Genomic DNA, 21,871 nt, shown 5'->3' with positions numbered 1-21,871 from the left:
GATCTAATTCTTACAATTATGATATTTTGATTATAAAATAAATTTTTGAATATACTTACCCGGTGAATATATAATAGCTGACGTCTCGGACGGCTCGACAGAAACACAAAAACTCGCAAGCGATAGCCATGAAGGTTGCGGGTGTGCCCACCAGCGCCGGCTATCGGCCAGATACCGCATATACATGTAAACAGCCTCAGTTCTTCTCATTTCGCTGGGTCTCTATCGGGGAGGAAGGGAGGGCCTATAATTTATATATTCACCAGGTAAGTATATTCAAAAATTTATTTTATAATCAAAATATCATTTTTAAATATTTAACTTAGCCGGTGAATATATAATAGCTGATTCACACCCATGGTGGTGGGTAGAGACCAGTATTAATACAGTTTACGGCGTATATGCTTAGAGTTTTTGACAGTTATATCATAACAAAACCCAAATAAATATAGGTACCTGGTAAGGAAGCTGACTCTGACGATTACTCTGCCTTGTTAGTCCGCTTTCCTCACGAAGCCCAGCCATCCTCTCAGGATGCTGAAAGACTTCCAGGAGCTGAAGTATCCAGGGCGACAACCCATACAACAGGACCTCATCAAAACCCCTAATCTGGGCGCTCTCAAGAAATGACATTTGACCACCCGCCAAATCAACCAGGATGCGAAAGGCTTCTTAGCCTTCCGTACAACCCAAAACAAGATTAAAAACATTTCAAGAGACAGATTAAAAGGATATTGGAATTAAGGGAATGTAGTGGTAGAACCCTCACCCACTACTGCACTCGCTGCAACGAATGGACCCAGTGTGTAGCAGTCCTCATAAAGAGTCTGGACATCTTTTAAGTAAAATGACGCGAATACCGACTTGCTTCTCCAAAAGGTCGCGTCCATAATACTTCGCAGAGATCTGTTTTGCTTAAAGGCCACGGAAGTTGCTATAGCTCTTACTTCGTGCGTCTTAACCTTAAGCAAGCAACGGTCTTTTTCACTCAAGTGAGAATGAGCCTCTCGGATTAAAAATCTAATAAAATATGACAAAGCATTCTTTGACATAGGCAATGATGGGTTCTTAACTGAGCACCACAAGGCCTCAGATCCACCTCGTAAGGATTTGGTACGAGCTAAATAAAACTTCAGAGCTCTAACTGGACACAGTACTCTTTCAAGCTCGTTGCCTACGATCTCTGACAGGCAAGGTATATCAAATGACTTAGGCCAAGGACGAGAAGGCAGTTCATTTTTGGCCAAGAAACCAAGCTGAAGTGAACATGTGGCTTTATCTGTGGAAAAGCCGATGTTCCTACTGAAGGCATGGATCTCACTGACCCTTTTAGCCGAAGCCAAGCACACTAAGAAAAGCGTCTTGAGGGTGAGATCCTTCAGGGAGGCTGAATGTAATGGCTCAAACCTGTCAGACATTAGGAACCTTAGGACCACGTCTAAGTTCCATCCAGGAGTTGCCATACGACGCTCCTTAGAGGTCTCGAAAGACTTATGGAGATCTTGGAGATCTTTATTATTGGAAAGATCTAAGCCTCTATGTCTGAATACAGACGCCAACATGCTCCTGTAGCCCTTAATAGTGGGCGCTGAGAGGGAGCGAACATTTCTCAGATGTAGGAGAAAATCTGCGATTTGGGCTACAGAGGTACTGGAAGAGGAAATAGATGCTGACTTGCACCAGTCTCTAAAGACTTCCCACTTCGACTGGTATACTTTGATGGGTGCCGTTATAGTATGTGGCCTACCTTTTTGGATCTGTTATAGTATGTGGCCTACCCGGTTTGAATGTGTCCTACCTAAGCCGGTTTGAATGTGTCCTACCTTAGAGAAGCTAACTTAAAAAACCCACCTAACCTATGCTAAAAGCCGTGTCCTTACCTACGAGTACGACGGGAGAAGCTAACTTAAAAAACCCACCTAACCCATGCTAAAAGCCGTGTCCTTACCCGGGGGGGCTGTGCCCCCCCCCGGACCCCCCCCTTACACAACATTAACATTAACTACATAGTTAAATACTGAAATCCATGTGTACTTACATGATCAATATTCGTAATAACAGTATGTAGGCCACATACTATATCAGAGACAAAATTCCGTAGGCCACACTCGAAAGGTAGGCCACATACTATAACGGCACCCTTTGATGGTAGAAGCTCTCCTAGCTCTCGCAATCGCTCTGGCTGCCTCCTTCGAAAAGCCTCGAGCTCTTGAGAGTCTTTCGATAGTCTGAAGGCAGTCAGACGAAGCGCGGGGAGGCTTTGATGAAGATCCCTTACGTGGGGCTGCCGTAAGAGATCTATCCTTAGAGGAAGACTCCTTGGAACGTCTACCAGCCATTGAAGTACCTCTGTGAACCACTCTCTCGCGGGCCAGAGGGGAGCAACCAACGTCAACCTTGTCCCTTCGTGAGAGGCGAACTTCTGCAGTACCTTGTTGACGATCTTGAACGGTGGGAATGCGTACACGTCCAGGTGAGACCAGTCCAGTAGAAACGCGTCTATGTGGGTCGCCTCTGGATCTGGGACTGGCGAGCAATAGGTCGGGAGCCTTTTGGTCAACGAGGTGGCAAAGAGGTCTATGGAGGGCTGACCCCAAGTCGCCCAAAGACTCTTGCACACGTCCTTGTGGAGGGTCCATTCCGTGGGGATCACCTGACCTCTCTGACTGAGACAGTCTGCCAAGACGTTCAAGTCCCCCTGGATGAATCTTGTCAACAGGGAGATGCCTCGATTTTTTGACCAGATGAGGAGGTCCCTTGCGATCACGAACAGTGTGGGGGAGTGAGTGCCTCCTTGCTTGGAGATGTACGCCAAAGCTGTGGTGTTTTCTGAATTGACCTCTACCACTTTGTTTCGAAGGATGCTCTCGAAACTCATCAAGGCCAAGTGGACCGCTAATAGCTCCTTGCCGTTGATGTGCATGCTCTTCTGAACCGACGTCCAAAGACCCGAACATTCTCGACCGTCCAGAGTCGCACCCCAACCCAAATCCGACGCATCTGAGAACAACACGTGGTTTGGGTTCTTGACTGCCAGGGACAGACCCTCTCTCAGACTTATGTTGCTGTCCCACCAGTTCAGGCATGCTTTTACTGGCTCGGAGACCGGGATTGATACAGCTTCTAAAGTCTTGCTCTTGTTCCAGTGAGAGTCTAGATGGAACTGGAGAGGGCAAAGGTGAAGTCTCCCTAGTGAGACAAACTGCTCCAGGGATGACAGAGTCCCTACGAGGCTCATCCAACTTCTTACTGAACAACTGTCTTTTTTCAGCATGAGTCGGACTTTGAGCAGGGCTTGCTCTATTCGGGTGGCAGACGGAAAAGCCCGAAAAACTAGACTGCGAATCTCCATCCCCAAATAGAGAATCGTCTGGGATGAATCAGTTGAGACTTTTCTAAGTTTACCAACAGTCCCAACTCCTTTGCCAGACCCAACGTCCAGTGTAGGTCCTGCAGACAGCGATGACTGGACGATGCTCTGAGAAGCCAGTCGTCCAAGTACAGGGAGGCTCGAATTCCCGATAAATGAAGGAATTTTGCCACATTCCTCATGAGCCTCGTAAACACGAGAGGAGCAGGGCTGAGGCCGAAGCACAGTGCTCGAAACTGGTACACCACATTCCTGTAAACAAACCTCAGATACGGTTGGGAATCCGGGTGTATAGGAATGTGGAAGTACACATCCTGCAGGTCGAGAGAGACCATCCAGTCTCCCTCTCTGACCGCTGCTAGGACGGACTTCGTGGTGTCCATCGTAAATTTTGTTTTCGTAACAAAAACGTTGAGCGCACTGACGTCCAGCACTGGCCTCCAACCTCCCGTATGCTTTGGGACTAGGAAGAGACGGTTGTAAAATCCCGGTGATTGAAGGTCCGAGACTTTCACCACCGCTCCCTTCTCTAGCAACAGAGACACCTGGTGATGTAGAGCTTGTCTCCTTGACTCCTCTCGATACCTGGGAGAGAGGTCTAGAGGAACTGTTACTAGAGGAGGTGTGCGTACAAAAGGTATTTTGTACCCCTCCTTGAGCAACAACACAGACTCTTGGTCTGCACCCCTCTTCTCCCAGGCCTGCCAGAAGTTGGTCAGTCTGGCCCCTACCGCTGTCTGAGGACGTGGGCAGTCAGACTCTGCCACGGGAGGACTTGGATCCTCTCCTTTTGCCTCTCTTTCCGTCGGCACGAGAGCCTCCCCTGCTGGGAGCTCTGCCACGAAAGGGCGGGATAAACCTAGACGCAGGAGTATCGATTCTGGGTTTCACAACAAAGGATGAAGAAGGAGCTCCCTTGCGAGCAGAAGAAGCCATCAGGTCATGCGTATCCTTCTGTACAAGCGAAGCCGCAATGTCCTTGATCAGCTGTTGAGGAAACAAGGCAGCCGATAAGGGAGCAAAGAGAAGCTCCGATCTCTGACAGGGAGTAACTCCTGCAGAAAGGAAAGAGCAAAGGGTTTCCCTCTTCTTCAGGACTCCAGATGTAAAGGTGGAGGCGAGCTCATTGGAGCCATCGCGGATGGCTTTGTCCATACAAGACATAATTAGCAAGGAAACATCCTGGTCGGCAGACGAGATCTTCCTGCTTAATGCTCCTAGAGACCAATCTAAAAAGTTAAAAACTTCGAAGGCCCTGTAAACCCCTTTAAGGAGATGGTCAAGGTCCGAGGAGGACCAACAAATTTTAGAGCGTCTCATGGCCAGGCGACGGGGAGAGTCTACGAGGCTTGAGAAGTCACCATGGGCAGAGGCAGGGACTCCCAAGCCGAGAACTTCTCCCGTGTCATACCAGATGCTCGCTCTAGAAGCTAGCTTAAAAGGTGGGAAGGCAAAGGCCGTCTTCCCCAAACTCCTCCTGGTAACCAACCAGTCGCCTAGTAGACGTAAAGCCCTCTTAGAAGAGCAAGAGAGCACTAGCTTAGTAAAGGAAGGCTTGGCAGCAGCTAAGCCTAGCGCAAACTCAGATGGAGGAGAACGAGGAGCAGCAGTAACAAAATGATCTGGGAAAAGATCCTTGAAAATCATCATGATTTTCTTAAAATCCATAGAAGGTTGCGCAGCCTTAGGCTCTTCTACGTCTGATAAAACATCCAAAGGATTATCAGTAGGCGGAGGATCAGCAACATCCTCATCTGAAGGAACCTCGTCCGACAATTGATGAGTCTCAAGCAAGGGAGAGACCTGCCGTGGTGGCAATGCTTGACAAGCAAAGTCCACACGCAAAGGAGCATCAGTAGCAGTCAAGGCCGCTACGTCATGTAACTGCTTAAAGGACTGACCAGCAACAACAACAGGAGGGGGAGGACGCTCGACGTCAAGTCGAGACTGCCTTGACTGCCTAGATTGAGCAGTTAAAACAACTCTTGACTGCGGTGCTTGACGCTCAACGTCAAAACAAGTCAACTGAGCTGGTTGGCGAACGTCCTGAACGTCAACACGAGCATGCGGTAGCGGCTGAACGTCAACAAGCGGCTGAAAGTCAACACGGGACTGCATCGAGTGAGGCTCCAAGTCACGTGACTGACGTGACTTTGTAAGGACAACAGGACGAGCAAAGGCTCGTTTGGGCGGCTGACGGCCAGGATCTCGATCAGCGTAACGGCGAGGATCATCGTGAACCTGCTCAACGGTATACTCCTCCATAAGGGAGGCAAGCTTATTCTGCATATCCTGCAGGACAACCCATTTAGGATCAACGGGAGTCGGTACGGGCCGAGACGATGGTAACGTCTGTGACGGCAAAACATTGCCTTTACTAAGACTCTCGGAGCCCGTGTTACGCTTTCGTTTAGGCGGCGAGCAGTCTTCCGATGACTGCACAGGGTCAGAGCTGTCCCAATGGCTACAGCCAGGACGCTGGACCTGTCCTGAAGGGACTGACTTCCGCTTTAAGGGTCTAGAAACTTTGCTCCAAGGTTTCTTTCGCGAGAAGCCTTCGGATGGCGAGGAGAAAACCACCTTGCTCGTCTTATGGTAGGGGCGGTCTTGACGAGACACGCCCGAAACCATAGAGGGAACGTCTGTTCGTTGGTTAGAGCCTCTCGTCCCCATAAGTCCTACGACATTACTTCTCCCTGGTGCATGGGAGCTTGCAAGAGGTCTCGGACTAGGAGAACGACAAGCACGAACAGACGAACCCTCGGTCGCAACACTAAAAACACTTTGCGCACTAATCACTTTATCCCCACGATTTTCTAATGTGGCACTCTGACACTTTAACACTTTCACATCCGCCATGAGTTGATTACGGTCCGTTGCCAAAGACTCAACTCTCTCGCCCAACGCTTGAATGGCAAGCAACATATCCCGCATGGATGGTTCATGAGTGCTAGTAGAAGGTTCAGGCACAACTACTACAGGGGAAGGATTAGGTTCAGGGGCATGGGAGGAGGAAAAATCTAATGATCTAGAGGAACTTCTCCTCACCCTATCTCTCTCAAGCTTACGAGAATACTTATCAAACTCTAGCCAGTCGAATTCCGAAAGTACCACGCACTCATCACACCGATCTCCTAATTGGCAGGTTTTACCCCGGCAATTAGAACACACGGTATGTGGGTCGAGAGAGGCCTTTGGAAGACGTTTGTTACAATCCCTAGCATTACATTTACGAAATTTAGGAATCGGAGAAGGGTCAGCCATTTTGAAAAGTCAAAGAAAATCCAAAAACAATCCAAAGTCATCAACAATAAAATCTATCCAAAAAAGGGTTCAAGAGTTTTAATTGAAGATAAAAACACCTGCACTGCGAAAGCTCAAAACCAAAAAGAAGTACTTCACCAAGAATGACAAAAAACTCCAGGTCAACAGCGAGTAACGGAATCAACTTGTCGACAAGACCGACAGAGAAGAACTGAGGCTGTTTACATGTATATGCGGTATCTGGCCGATAGTCGGCGCTGGTGGGCACACCCGCAACCTTCATGGCGATCGCTCGCGAGTTTTTGTGTTTCTGTCGAGCCGTCCGAGACGTCAGCTATTATATATTCACCAGCTAAGTTAAATATTTAAAAAAACACTTCAAAGAGAAAATGGTCTGACTCAAACTTAAAACATTAAAAACTATAATTATCAAATGATGCAAAAATTACTTCTAAGAACACATTCCTGTAAGAAATCTTTGATAAGAAAGGCATTTTCTTTTACTCTAAGATTCAACCTATACTCTATTCTTCCAAGTAATTTTCTTCAGTTCATATTACCCTTTGGTAATGCCATAGCCTCTGTACTATGGTCTTCCACTGTCTTGGGATAGAGTTCTCTTGCTTGCAGGTACACTCAGACACACTATCTTATTTATTTTCCTTTAGCTTATACATAAAAGATTTATTTAAAAGTTACTGTCCTTAAAATGTTTTACAGTATTGTAATTGTTCATTACTTCTTTTGTAGTTTATTTCCTTATTTCCTTCCCTCACTTTTACCTTTGAAACCGCATGCTACGCATTATTAGTGACAAACAGGAAGTATCTGATGAAATCTTACAAGATGAATAGTTTTCATCGGTCCACCTTGGGTTTTTGGTGCTCTTTGTCTGCCGTTAGTATTTCCATATTGCCAAGACAAATTATTTCACGTCCCTTCTACTCGCATGTCTAAGCCATGTAAACTCTTAGGTTCTGAAATCATTATCAATTTTCCCACTGCTCAACACCACATCTCTCCTTACCCTACTATACTGCATATACCCAAGTAGAAAGGAGGACTAGAAACCCATACAGCTGATTTAAACTTAAAGGCGGGTTTACACGGTCCAACGGTTCATCGAATGCGATTCGACAGACAAATGTTCAAGGCAATCAGTGAACGGTTCGAAGAAAGTCTGTTCTCGCCTGACTTTTGTGGGTGGAACTTTATTGTCCACAAACCTCATGCATTTGTGGGTGACTCCACCTCTTCGAACCGTTTGACAAGCAGGTTCGTCAACAAGATTCGACGAACCGTTTGATCATGTAAACCCCGCTTAAGTGTTACCATGGAAAATAGCAGAGAGATAAAACTAGCAATAGACCAGAATAAGCCATTCACATAAACTCATAAGATCAAACATGACAGCCAACATTAGAACAATATGAGTCAAGTACAGTGCAGCTAAAAAACGCAAGAAAAAAGTTTCACATAGGTTTAAAATTTTTGCAGTGAAGTAAACCTTTATCAATTGACTTGGTTTTTTAATCAAAGATTAAAAATTCTATTTTCACTGACAATCAGGAACATGTCTTGGTGATGGTGAATATTATTTTATATTTCATGTATAATATAAAAAAACTATGATGGGTGTGAAGTGAATCATTGTATCTAATTAATAACATCAAAAGAAAGAGCATCATTACTTCCCACATTTGTGTTGATAAAAGATAACCACTAGCTTTGGTCTTTCATATAGACAACTTCAGAAAATAGGTCAGAAGCTGGCAAGGAATTTAAGACGAGAAGAAAGACAATTGAGGTAGCAAAATCTAAGTCCCGCAACCTCGGTAAACAACAACAAAAGCAGTAGATTCAGAAAAATTTTGTTCCCGGTTATCAGTAACCAAGTCAGATATATACCTGCTACAGGATTTTTCAATGAGTAAACTATTTCCCTGTAACATATCTTTGAATGAGAAATTATGGTAATAAGATATTCATTTCTCAACATACTATCTAGACTATTTCCATTTTCAATCCCCAATATCAAGGCAATTCACACTTAGAGCAGATTCATATGATCTTTAAATACCTTAACCCAGTTTAAAAGTTTAAAGGTTTAAAGCCCACTCATGAATTGCAGAGGCAATGGACAGTGACACTGCCCTATCAAGCAGGGCAATGCTCTAGAGACTGACTACATACTGTATACATATGATCAGTGCCCAAGCCCCTTTCCACCCAAGCTAGGACCAAGAAGGGCCAGGCAATAGCTGGTGATGACTCAGCAGATAAACCTACAGGCATCTCCAAATCCCCAATCCTTGGCTCGCAAGGATGGTGAGTTTGCAGCCTTTAAAGGATCTAACGAGTTTGAGCGGGACACAAACCCCAATCTGGTGTTCACCAGTCAGGGACGTTACCACATCGTCCACCAGAACCCTAAGTCCAAATGTATTGATAGCTTTGACAGAGGTACTTTGAAATTTTTCTTTGGCTTCTGATCCTAAACTAAATTTTCAATCAACATTTCACTTTTCAATCAAATGCATAATATTTCCGAGTTTCATTTTCCTGCAGGATGTTATCTTTACATCACTGGTTCTGTCTGTTTCTGATATATTAAAAACATATTCTTCCATACTTAACTTCCAAACTACAATAAAAAGTTTTTGTATCTTTTATGTCCTAAAGTAACTTATTTCTCTCACTTATCCCTAAAGAAAATCATATAAAAGACATTGATTTAGCTATATATTGACAGAATCTCTTGCTTAGAAAATATAACTTCTGAAATATATATAAAAATTATTTACAAGCTACAGCAAAATAAAAACCATAGTGAAACATACCCTCATTTTAAACACTGACGAAAGTGATGAAAATTTGTTCATAAAAGATGGCTGTTGTTTGGATGTGACAGAGAAATCTTCTTGGTCTGCTGGCTCGGATGAATGGGATTGGTTGTCTGGGGCGCACACGAGACAGTGTTTCGAGTCGTGGTCACTCAGACTTTCATTTATATTGTGTACCAATATATCATGCAGAGCTGTAAAATATATTACCTATTATTAGTCTTATTTAAGTAACAGTGACCAGAATGATACAGTACAAAAAGAAAGAGAGAATCTCCCAGTTTCATAAGGCCAGATCTACCATAATTCCTCCAAAGGTGTATTAACTTGGTTCTCAGAAGGTTCAAAACCCCTTATAAGTCATAAGGATTACCATTTCTTTAAATTTTCCACCATCTATATATGTCTTAATTTGTAAGAATTAATCAAAATTCAAACAACAAAGGCTCAGATAACAGGAGTTCACTTCACTTAGAAAGGATAAGGATATTTCTGAAAAATTTGAATAATTTACAACTGTCATATGTATTTATCCAAAACAAAATAAATCTAACAGAAAACATAAAGTTTCAATTAATATAAATGAGTTATTAAATATTAACTGAATCTTAATAACTATATAATATACTGCATAAAGATTTAAACGAAACAAACCAAGATGAAAAGCAAATGAAGCTCATTCTGAAGCTAAATAAAAGCAGTTTACTATCATCATCAACAATTTTAGGGTTAGATGCACGAGTTCTCTCTGCTCACCTGTGATTATCATACTTTCTATTTAGATATCTACAGTATTTAGTTGAAGCCTTCAAGTAGAATGTTGTACGAAAGAAGATATTCACTGTGTGTTTTAATATAACTTAAAAATCTAATGGGAAAAAAATTCATCAGCCAGTATCTGCGGCTCTTGCTCTAGCTAGGGTCTGTACTCCGAGCCTTCTCTAAACTATCCACAGAGCTGACTTTTATCATCAGCCTCTGCATTTGGTTCAGACTCATATCCCCAGCCTTTGGCAGATGTTACCAAAGACCGTTGTAGAGGACTGCCTTCTACCTATAATTATCGAGTTCATTTCCCTACCTCATCTAGACATCAACTGAGCAAAGGTCGTGCAAGAAAGCATCAAACACATGGTCTTTCCCCTTCCTCAAACTGATGAAGAAAAGTATTTTTATTTTAGTTTCAAGCTAGAAGCAGGACCTCAGGCCTTCACAAGTCTTTTACCTCATGTATTGACCAGTCTTGGAACACGTGATGGCTTGATCCTACATTTGCAACATTTGTCTACACAAGTACCAAGCATCAGATGGTAACCCACATGTAAATGTGATTTTCCAGTTCTGCCACTTCATTAGTCTTCTATAAATTAGAACAAGCAATCAAGATTACATATTCATGTATATCAATTAAGAATGCCATACCTCTTGTCTGCACAATCTTAGAAAGAATCAACATGCTTGAGGCAGTATTGAGACACCTTCATACAGCAACTCCAAAGGCAAAGTTGTAACAACAGTTGATCAGTAACCTCACCTTAGGGACAATTGGTTCCCAAAACAATTCCCAACAACTGCTGAGTCTTTGTATCAGGAATAATCACAGAAAAACTTTAACTGTAGCAAAAAGTCAAAAACTTCCTCTTTGGATTTCCTCAGGTTCAACCTTCATAAGAAGTTCTCCTCTTTACAGATATTTCAAACATCAGTTGGACTCCTATCATGTCTCATCTTCAGGCCTCAAGATCTTGATCAGATCAGAATAAAAAGCAGCACATAAAATACTTGAAGATCAAAGGTATTTTTTTCAAGGACTCAGGGCCTTAAAAATCACCCCTCTATGAGTATAATCAACATCATGAGCAACAAATTAACCGTTGCCTATTTGAAGAACCGTGGAGAAACCAGCGCTAAAGCTCTATGTCAGCTTGGTGTACCCATCATTACCTAGGCACAGAATGAGAATATCCTGCTAGTGCCAGGATTCATCTCTGAGCAGATAAGATCAAGACGTCCAAGATAGTGGAAGTCTTTGGGAGAATCAGAAAGTTGATATTTTATCACAGTCCAATCTACTACTCTACTATATTCTGCTTATGAAATATGCAATGCTAAACAGTTCGAACAACTTAAATGACAAAGACTTTCTTCCATTCAGCCTTCAAAGAAGCTTTATACATTTTGCAAGACTGCAAACCTCAACATTACCCTGATAGCACCCACCTTCCAGACCTTAACAAGAATTGTTCCTGAACCTTCATGCCCTCTAGACAAGTCTATCTCAATGGGAAAACTGCAACACCACCACTTAGGGAGGGCTTACTAGAATCTTCCCACATCAGACCTTCATGCAATGAAGCTACCAAGCGAAGCCTACCTCAGAGAGGATATTCATAAGAAGTTGCAGAAATTATTTCCACACCATGCATAACATATGACTCCTACCTTTTTCATTAGTTTGCTTGTGAGGCTATGATCCTAGGTTAAAACAATCTTCCCTTTTAGCTAAGTATAACTCAATAACTAAATCAAAATTATTTCAATACTTACTTGAAATTCATTAATTTATTCTATCAATGAAAAGGTCACCGAGGGTAGAAATAAAAATCAATTTTGTGGTGTGAAAACCACATATTCCTGCCCATAGGGATGTGATGGAGAATAGCAGTTATGGTAAGTTATGTAAACCATGCCATTCCCCAAGTCCTACTATTTTGATTTCTAATTTTTCTCTCAACCAGATTATCTTTATTATTATCATTACTTGATAAGCTACAACCCTAGTTGAAAAAGCAGAATGCTATAAGCCCAGGGTCTCCAACCAGAAATATAGCCCAGTGAGGAGAGGAAAAAAAGAAAGAAAATATTTTAAGAGTAACAACATCAAAATAAATATCTCCTGTATAAAAATATAAAAACTTTAACAAAACAAGAGGAAGTGAAATAAGATAGAATAGTGTCCTCGAGTGTACCCTCAAGCAAGTGAAATAGTGAATTTCTAATGTTAGTCTTTTTAAAGTCATTTATAAAACTAGGAATTTTTTTAGCTCACTCTAATGTTAAGTTAGGAAATACAAGACTATATTTAGTGAGTAAACTGCAATGTGAATAGGATACATTCTCACTCTTTATGTGCTTATTTTTAAGTATCTGTCTATTCGTTTGCTCAAAGTGTAAAAAATTATTAGAAGGTTCATAATTTTCTTATTTGAAGATGATCGAGTCTGGAAATTTAGCCATAGAAAATAAGATATGAAATAGCTCCTTTAAACACAACTGTCAAACTACGGAAACGGTTTATTCACTACAAAAACGTTAAATCTACAGGATACTGTGAAAATCTTACCATGATAACCGCCTTTGGCTAAACTGACGTACTGTGTATTTCTCTGTAAAAAGGAAGCAACAACCATATGCACATACTGGTCTTCTTGTTCTCTACCAGATCCAATAAAACACAAGTGTTGACCACAACCTGGGGTTTCTGATGCAACAGCTTGACGCTGGGCCATAAATAACCCTTGGACGGCGGTTTGGAAAGATGTGGGATGCTGTAACATCTGGGAATAGAAAGGCCAATTTAGATCCATTCTAGTGTTGACTAATCTTAACAAAGAAGAATAAATGACCTACCTTATATATCAATTAATCATAAAGAGCTTCTTAAATAGTTTGTTCATAGGTAAAATATAGCATGCTCAATAGCTATGCTTTAGAAATAATTTTTAACAAGTTTTAGTTTTATTGCTATACCTTCAATAAATTTGCTTAGTACACTAATGAAAATACTAAATAATAATTATCAAACTAACAACAGACTAAAGTCTACAGCATATTTCACACATAACAAAAATGACAATTTGTCCTAAATTTTATTTTTCCTAGCTATACAAACCCATAATCATTTAATATAGGAATTCGTTTCAGCTGCCCTGAAGCGAATTCCTATATTAAATGATTACGAGGTTTGTATATCGCATCAGAGCAACTCAGATTTTTACAAATTATGCAAGACTACAGAGTTAAGTTTGAATTACAGTAACTAATCCATCAACTAAAGTATCTGTAGTATTTTATACATTCTTACAGTTAAAACAACTGAAGACTTACCAAGCTTGAGTCCAGATGAAATGCATTGGGTAGATGGCCAGCATTATACTGGTCAGAAGGCCTACAATCCACGAGGAAAAACCGTACCTGTAATAAATCAGTTTCAAAATTGTTGAATAGAACTGAACATGTTTTAGAATGATTTAAAAAACCTTAATCCTTTGTATTAATGTTTGAAATTGATATGTTAATGAATAATGTGAAAATATTGCTTTGATTGAAGCACCCACAGAAATCTTAACTTTGTAAAATATGACAAAGTTACATCAATCTTAATATAGAATTTTGTAACTCACAACACTGTTACACATTAAAACTATAGAGAAATGTTATAGATTAAAAATATACCACATTAGTTTCCTGCTGTCATGTAACACTACTAATAAGTTGACAACTTGATTATCTTTACATATAATAATTGAAATTCAGAAAAACCATCACCCGAATATCTTGACTTGGATAACTGAAAAGTTATCAAACTAAGAATAACCTCTCACTTAGATTAAACACTCCTGTTAATTTTATTAATTTCGGTTCTAAATTATCAGTATAAAATGTTTAATGATATTCCAAAAACTTCATAGCCTATCTGGGTTATAGTAGGCTATTTCACACACTCACTAACATGATCCCCTCATTTTCAGACTTACTACAAATATCGTATCAAGCTTTGGTTTAACTTATTTTTGTGTTGGATAAATAGATTACATTTACTAGGTTACTTTCTACCAAATTGGAAAATTTGATTCTTTCAAGAGAACTGATGTTCACAAGAGACGGCAATTAATTTTGATTTACTAATGAGTCAGCTGTTTGACACTTCTGGATTATTTAAGTACAGTACATACTATATATTTCCGCCTATAAGATGACCCTTAGATAAGACAAGGTTGAAAATTAGGGCAAATTTTAATGAGTTTATCTCATACCAGTGTATAAGCTAGCTTTTGCAACAATAGATATCAAATCAGCTGACAGTGTTTACATTTCCTCAGCTGGATTTGCATAAAAAAAGTTGATTTCATCGATACAGAATTATTCCTTGAATACACTATTTATTATGAAAACATGTTTAATGTAAAATAGCATTCATTACCTTTATTATGTTATTTCATAATGTGAATCTCTTCAAGTATGAGGGTTTTTATCTTACCAAGGCCAAGGCTAGAGCAGCGATAAACATGACTTGGAATTCAAGGTTTGATCTTGAGAATGGTAGTACAGTATAAGACAACCCTCAATGTTCATAGGTGAAGTTTAGGATTTAAAGGTCTTCTATACGGAAATATAAGGCACATAAATACAACTCTACCCAAGTTCACGGTAAAACTTGGCAATACTAACCTGTTCAATATCATCTGGAGCACCTTGCAACATGTCACAAGTATCTATTATTTCATCAGCTGCAACAGGAAGACAGAGGGCTTGAGACAACGGAAGATCACCCACTCGATTGCATGTGTCACCGTGCCCCATATAAACAGACCCAAAGACTGCAGTTGAAAAGTCCTGAAACAAAATGACATGATTAATACTTTTCTTAAAATTTCCTCGAAAACTTACTCAATTTTTCTCGCGTAGCAACAGTACTGTAATTTATTTTCAATAAAAGTATAAAATGTATAAGACCTGAAATACATACTCATACTTAACGAACCAGATACAGCAAGTTACTTTTAGAAAATACGTAAATTTTCATAGTGACAAATATAATTTTAGCAGGATGAAAAATTTAGGAAGCTTGATGCTCCATAATTTGCCCCATGCACTAATTTTAACTAGCTTTCTATTAAGGGATTCAGCAACCCCGGATCTACATTCAAGAAATAGAATTGAGGTAAAGAGAGTAACATCATCTGCATATACAAAGAGCCCATTTTCTAGGCCAAACCACATATCATGTGCATAAATAAAAATTAATGGGCCAAGAACACTACCCTCAGGAACATCACATATAAAATTCTTACATTCACTATGGTGCCCATTAAACAACAACTCTTTGTAATATATTACTTTAAAAATTCAATAACAATGTTTTTGTTATAATTTTTTAATTATCTAAGTTCATAAACTCAGTTGTAGGCAGCAGTTCAGCCTCTGACATCACCAATATGCAACCACAATGAGTTAACTTGATGTCACTAGGACTACATGGCTACTGTTTTGCCGAATTTTAGACTTTTAATTCTATTTTCTTCAAGAAGCTTGCACTTCAAAAGCATATAGCAAAATAAATTTCAGGGAAAGGTCATTAAAATAATTGCTTTTCTGGTATTTCAAATAGACTCCTTTCTTTCATTTATATTCTAAATCAATTTCATTTTTCTATGTTCTAGCTTATCAATTACCACAATCCTTTTCCTTAATGAACAGGACATTCAAATAGAACACCATAATTACAAGCTGCCACCTGATTCACAAAAATAAAAGCTATGAAAGAGACATTTGAGTGCCATACCTTTCTGAAAGTGGATGGAGTTTTGATAATATAATATCTTGCAAGGGAACAGAAATCAGACACGTCATCAATACTAAGACCAGCTGGAATTCCTGACAGTGTTGCAATTATCTGCTCCCTACTTTCATTTTTCATTTCAAGTACTTGATCTCTGTAAATGAAAATAAATACAGTATATAAATCTGTAAAAGAATATAACCACTACAGGTAAACCATTAAAGTTTACTTTATATTCAGCAGTTGATTTAAACTAAGGGCGGCCAACCTATGGCGCATGCTCGATTACAAGTGGAACACTATACCCCAGAGATAATAAAAGATAAAAACAAACAAAACATGCCTGCTCATTAAAACAACTGCTAATTATGTTTATATATCTTTATTAGCACTTTCAGGAATAACTAATGAATATTATCAATGCAAATTCAAAGTGTCAATAAAGTAAGTACAGTTTACTTTGTATTCATGTTAAATCCTTTCCTTTACAACTACTACATCTTTCCACAACACTACCACACATACACACACATATCTATATCAAATGATTATATGTTTAACCGCCAGATATGTCCAAATCACCATACTTAAATGATTGAAAGGCGGTTAAAGATTGTGTGGCGCATCTGAATTAGAAGTGAAAAAAATAGTGCATGGGAAACCAAAGGTTGGCCACCACTGATTTAAACTAACAAAAATACATATCAGTCACTATTTATAAAAATCAAAGGGGTCTCAACAAAATCTTAAAATACCCAGGAAATTTCATTCTTTAGGTCAATACTATTAGTCTACAGTAATAACAAGAAATCTCTTCTGTATTACTTGAGTATTATAAATAAAATTAAAATATGTTATTTTCATTAGTAAAATAAATTTTTGAATATACTTACCCGATGATCATGTAGCTGTCAACTCCGTTGCCCGACAGAAATCTACGGTCGGGATACGCCAGCGATCGCTATCCAGGTGGGGGTGTACACAACAGCGCCATCTGTGAGTAGGTACTCAAGTACTTCTTGTCAACAAGAACTCAATTTTCTCCTCGGTCCACTGGTTCTCTATGGGGAGGAAGGGCGGGTTCTTAAATTCATGATCATCGGGTAAGTATATTCAAAAATTTATTTTACTAATGAAAATAACATTTTTCAATATTAATCTTACCCGATGATCATGTAGCTGATTCACACCCAGGGTGGTGGGTGGAGACCAGCATACATGTTAACAAAGAAGCTAAGTATCCCGTATTTCATTTTATCAGTTATACAAAATAACAAACATAAAATAAATAAGTACCTGGTAAGGAAGTCGACTTGAACTATTACTCTGCCTTTTTTAAGTACGTCTTCCTTACTGAGCCTAGCGGTCCTCTCAGGATGCTGAACGACTCCTAGGTGCTGAAGTATAAAGGGCTGCAACCCATACTAAAGGACCTCATCACAACCTCTAACCTAGGCGCTTCTCAAGAAAGAATTTGACCACCCGCCAAATCAACCAGGATGCGGAAGGCTTCTTAGCCTTCCGTACAACCCAAAAAACAATAAAAAGTATTCAAGAGAAAGATTAAAAAGGTTATGGGATTATGGGAATGTAGTGGCTGAGCCCTCACCTACTACTGCACTCGCTGCTACGAATGGTCCCAGGGTGTAGCAGTTCTCGTAAAGAGACTGGACATCTTTGAGATAGAATGATGCGAACACTGACTTGCTTCTCCAATAGGTTGCATCCATAACACTCTGCAGAGAACGGTTCTGTTTGAAGGCCACAGAAGTAGCAACAGCTCTCACTTCATGTGTCCTTACCTTCAGCAAAGCAAGGTCTTCTTCCTTCAGATGAGAATGTGCTTCTCTAATCAGAAGCCTGATGTAGTAAGAAACTGCGTTCTTAGACATCGGTAGAGAAGGCTTCTTGATAGCACACCATAAAGCTTCTGATTGTCCTCGTAATGGCTTTGACCTTCTTAAATAGTACCTAAGAGCTCTTACTGGGCAAAGTACTCTCTCTAGTTCGTTCCCCACCAAGTTGGACAGGCTTGGGATCTCGAACGACTTAGGCCAAGGACGGGAAGGAAGCTCGTTTTTAGCCAAAAAACCGAGCTGCAAGGAACATGTAGCCGTTTCAGATGTAAAACCTATGTTCCTGCTGAAGGCGTGGATCTCACTGACTCTTTTAGCTGTTGCTAAGCACACGAGGAAAAGAGTTTTTAATGTGAGGTCCTTAAAAGAGGCTGATTGGAGCGGTTCAAATCTTGATGACATTAGGAACCTTAAAACCACGTCTAGATTCCAGCCTGGTGAGGACAACCGACGTTCCTTTGAGGTCTCAAAAGACCTAAGGAGGTCCTGTAGATCTTTGTTGGTGGAAAGATCCAAGCCTCTGTGGCGGAATACCGCTGCCAACATACTTCTGTAACCCTTGATCGTAGGAGCTGATAGGGATCTTACGTTCCTTAGATGTAACAGGAAGTCAGCAATCTGGGTTACAGTGGTACTGGTTGAGGAAACTGCATTCGCCTTGCACCAGCTTCGGAAGACTTCCCATTTAGACTGATAGACTCTGAGAGTGGATGTCCTCCTTGCTCTGGCAATCGCTCTGGCTGCCTCCTTCGAAAAGCCTCTAGCTCTTGAGAGTCTTTCGATAGTCTGAAGGCAGTCAGACGAAGAGCGTGGAGGTTTGGGTGTACCTTCTTTACGTGAGGTTGACGCAGAAGGTCCACTCTTAGAGGAAGAGTCCTGGGAACGTCGACTAGCCATTGCAGTACCTCGGTGAACCATTCTCTCGCGGGCCAGAGGGGAGCAACCAACGTCAGCCGTGTCCCTTTGTGAGAGGCGAACTTCTGAAGTACCCTGTTGACAATCTTGAACGGCGGGAACGCATACAGGTCGAGATGGGACCAATCCAGCAGAAAGGCATCCACGTGAACTGCTGCTGGGTCTGGAATCGGAGAACAATACATCGGGAGCCTCTTGGTCATCGAGGTAGCGAATAGATCTATGGTTGGCTGACCCCACAGGGCCCATAGTCTGCTGCAAACATTCTTGTGAAGAGTCCACTCTGTGGGGATGACCTGACCCTTCCGGCTGAGGCGATCTGCCATGACATTCATATCGCCCTGAATGAACCTCGTAACCAGCAAAAGCTTTCGATCTTTTGACCAAATGAGGAGGTCCCTTGCGATCTCGAACAACTTCCTCGAATGAGTCCCTCCCTGCTTGGAGATGTAAGCCAAGGCTGTGGTGTTGTCGGAGTTCACCTCCACCACCTTGTTAAGCTGGAGGGACTTGAAGTTTATCAAGGCCAGATGAACCGCCAACAACTCCTTGCAATTGATGTGAAGTGTCCTTTGCTCCTGATTCCATGTGCCCGAGCATTCCTGTCCGTCCAGTGTCGCACCCCAGCCCGTGTCCGATGCGTCCGAGAAGAGACGGTGGTCGGGGGTCTGAACAGCCAATGGTAGACCTTCCTTGAGAAGAATGCTGTTCTTCCACCACGTTAGAGTAGACCTCATCTCTTCGGAAACAGGCACTGAGACCGCCTCTAGCGTCATGTCCTTTATCCAGTGAGCAGCTAGATGATACTGAAGGGGGCGGAGGTGGAGTCTCCCTAACTCGATGAACTGGGCCAGCGATGAAAGTGTCCCTGTTAGACTCATCCACTGCCTGACTGAACATCGGTTCCTTCTCAGCATGCTCTGGATGCATTCTAGGGCTTGATTGATCCTTGGGGCCGACGGAAAAGCCCGAAAAGCTCGACTCTGAATCTCCATACCGAGATAGACAATGGTCTGGGATGGGACGAGCTGGGACTTCTCTATATTGACCAGGAGGCCCAGTTCCTTGGTCAGATCCATAGTCCATCTGAGATTCTCCAGACAGCGACGACTTGTTGGAGCTCTTAAAAGCCAGTCGTCCAAATAGAGGGAGGCTCTGATGTCTGCCAAGTGAAGGAATTTCGCAATATTCCTCATCAGTCTGGTAAACACAAGAGGTGCCGTGCTTAGGCCAAAGCACAGGGCTTGGAACTGGTACACAACCTTTCCAAAGACGAACCTTAGGAAAGGTTGGGAGTCTGGATGGATGGGGACGTGAAAGTACGCGTCTTTCAGGTCTAACGAGACCATCCAGTCCTCCTGCCTGACCGCTGCTAGGACCGACTTCGTCGTCTCCATCGTGAACGTCTGCTTGGTGACAAAAGCATTGAGAGCACTGACGCCCAGCACCGGTCTCCAACCTCCTGTCTTCTTCGCTACCAGGAAGAGACGGTTGTAGAAGCCCGGGGATTGATGGTCCCGGACTATGACTACCGCTTCCTTTTGTAGCAAGAGCGACACCTCTTGTTGCAACGCTAGCCTCTTGTCCTTCTCCTTGTAGTTGGGAGAGAGGTTGATGGGAGATGTAGCTAGAGGGGGACTGCGGCAGAACGGAATTCTGTATCCCTCCCTTAGCCACTTCACAGACTGAGCGTCTGCACCTCTGCTCTCCCAAGCTTGCCAGAAGATCTTGAGTCTGGCTCCCACTGCTGTCTGGAGAGGAAGGAAGTCAGAACTTGCCTTTTGCGGACTTGGAACCCTTCTTGGATTTGCCACGGTGACTGTCGGCACGGGTACCTCCTCTGCTGGAGGTTCTGCCACGAAAGGGCGGGATGAACCTCGTTGCAGGAGTGTCTACTGCTGCAGGGCGGAAGGGTCTAGGCACGGAAGGTAAGGTTTTAGCCTTACGTGCAGAAGATGCCATCAGATCATGGGTATCCTTCTGGATAAGAGAGGCAGCCATCCCCTTAATCAGCTCCTCCGGAAACAAACACTTGGAGAGAGGAGCAAACAACAACTCTGACTTCTGGCAAGGAGTGATACCAGCCGATAAGAAGGAGCAAAGATGTTCTCTCTTCTTGAGCACTCCCGACACGTACGAAGCCGCAAGTTCACCAGACCCATCCCGAATGGCTTTGTCCATGCTAGACATGATCAGCATGGCAGAGTCCCTATCTGAAGGGGAAGTCTTCCTGCTTAAGGCTCCCAAACACCAATCGAGGAAGTTGAAGATCTCGAAGGCACGAAAGACTCCCTTCAACAGATGATCCATATCAGAAAAGGACCAGCAGATCTTCGATCGTCTCATAGCCAACCTGCGGGGAGAGTCAACCAGACTTGAGAAGTCGCCCTGGGCAGAGGCAGGAACTCCCAAGCCGGGTTCCTCTCCCGTGGCATACCAGACGCTCGACTTGGAAGCCAACTTGGTAGGCGGAAAGATGAAAGCAGTCTTTCCCAGTTGCTTCTTGGAATGCAACCACTCTCCCATAACCCTCAAAGCTCTCTTAGAAGATCGTGCGAGAACAAGCTTGGTGAAGGCAGGCGCAGCAGACTGCATGCCCAGAGCAAACTCGGAGGGAGGAGAGCGAGGGGTTGCAGACACAAACTGCTCAGGATACAAGTCCCTGAACAAGGCAAGGACTTTACGAAAGTCTAAGGAGGGAGGCGTAGACTTGGGTCCTTCAAAGTCAGAGTGCGGTTCATCCAAGTGTGCAGCTTCGTCATCCGATACTCCATCATCCGAAAGCTGAGTAGGAAGTGGCAAAGGCAGAGCAGAAAGCTGAACGGCTGAATCCGGCAGTACGGGTGCATGCGTAGCTGCGGATCCAACATCATGCCGCTGCTGGTCAGTCTGCGAGCTGGCAACAACAAAAGCAGAGTGCTGGAGCGTGGGAGGGGCTGCGGTGGGTTGCGGAGCATGCTGTATGGTATGCGGAGCATGCTGTATGGTATGCGGAGCATGCTGTATGGTATGCGGAGCATGCCGCATGGGTTGCGGAGAATGCCGCATAGTGCTGGAACCC

General features: G+C 42.3%; 1 protein-coding gene across 1 annotated transcript in view; it reads right to left on the bottom strand.

Moving 5' to 3' along the window:
* The window catches only part of TBC1D23 (TBC1 domain family member 23), an 89,035-nt gene that overhangs the window by 12,651 nt on the left and 54,513 nt on the right, over positions 1 to 21,871 (bottom strand). Inside the window, exons 7-11 of the mRNA XM_068353738.1 lie at positions 16,043 to 16,193; positions 14,929 to 15,093; positions 13,585 to 13,671; positions 12,821 to 13,034; positions 9,475 to 9,671 (exon numbers count right to left, since the gene is read on the bottom strand). Coding sequence (XP_068209839.1) covers positions 9,475 to 9,671; positions 12,821 to 13,034; positions 13,585 to 13,671; positions 14,929 to 15,093; positions 16,043 to 16,193 — 814 coding nt within the window. The remainder of the gene's footprint in view (positions 1 to 9,474; positions 9,672 to 12,820; positions 13,035 to 13,584; positions 13,672 to 14,928; positions 15,094 to 16,042; positions 16,194 to 21,871) is intronic.

This window comes from Palaemon carinicauda, chromosome 30, assembly GCF_036898095.1.
Source record: "Palaemon carinicauda isolate YSFRI2023 chromosome 30, ASM3689809v2, whole genome shotgun sequence".
Lineage (NCBI taxonomy): Eukaryota > Metazoa > Arthropoda > Malacostraca > Decapoda > Palaemonidae > Palaemon > Palaemon carinicauda.
This window is presented reverse-complemented; position numbering and strand designations above follow the sequence as displayed.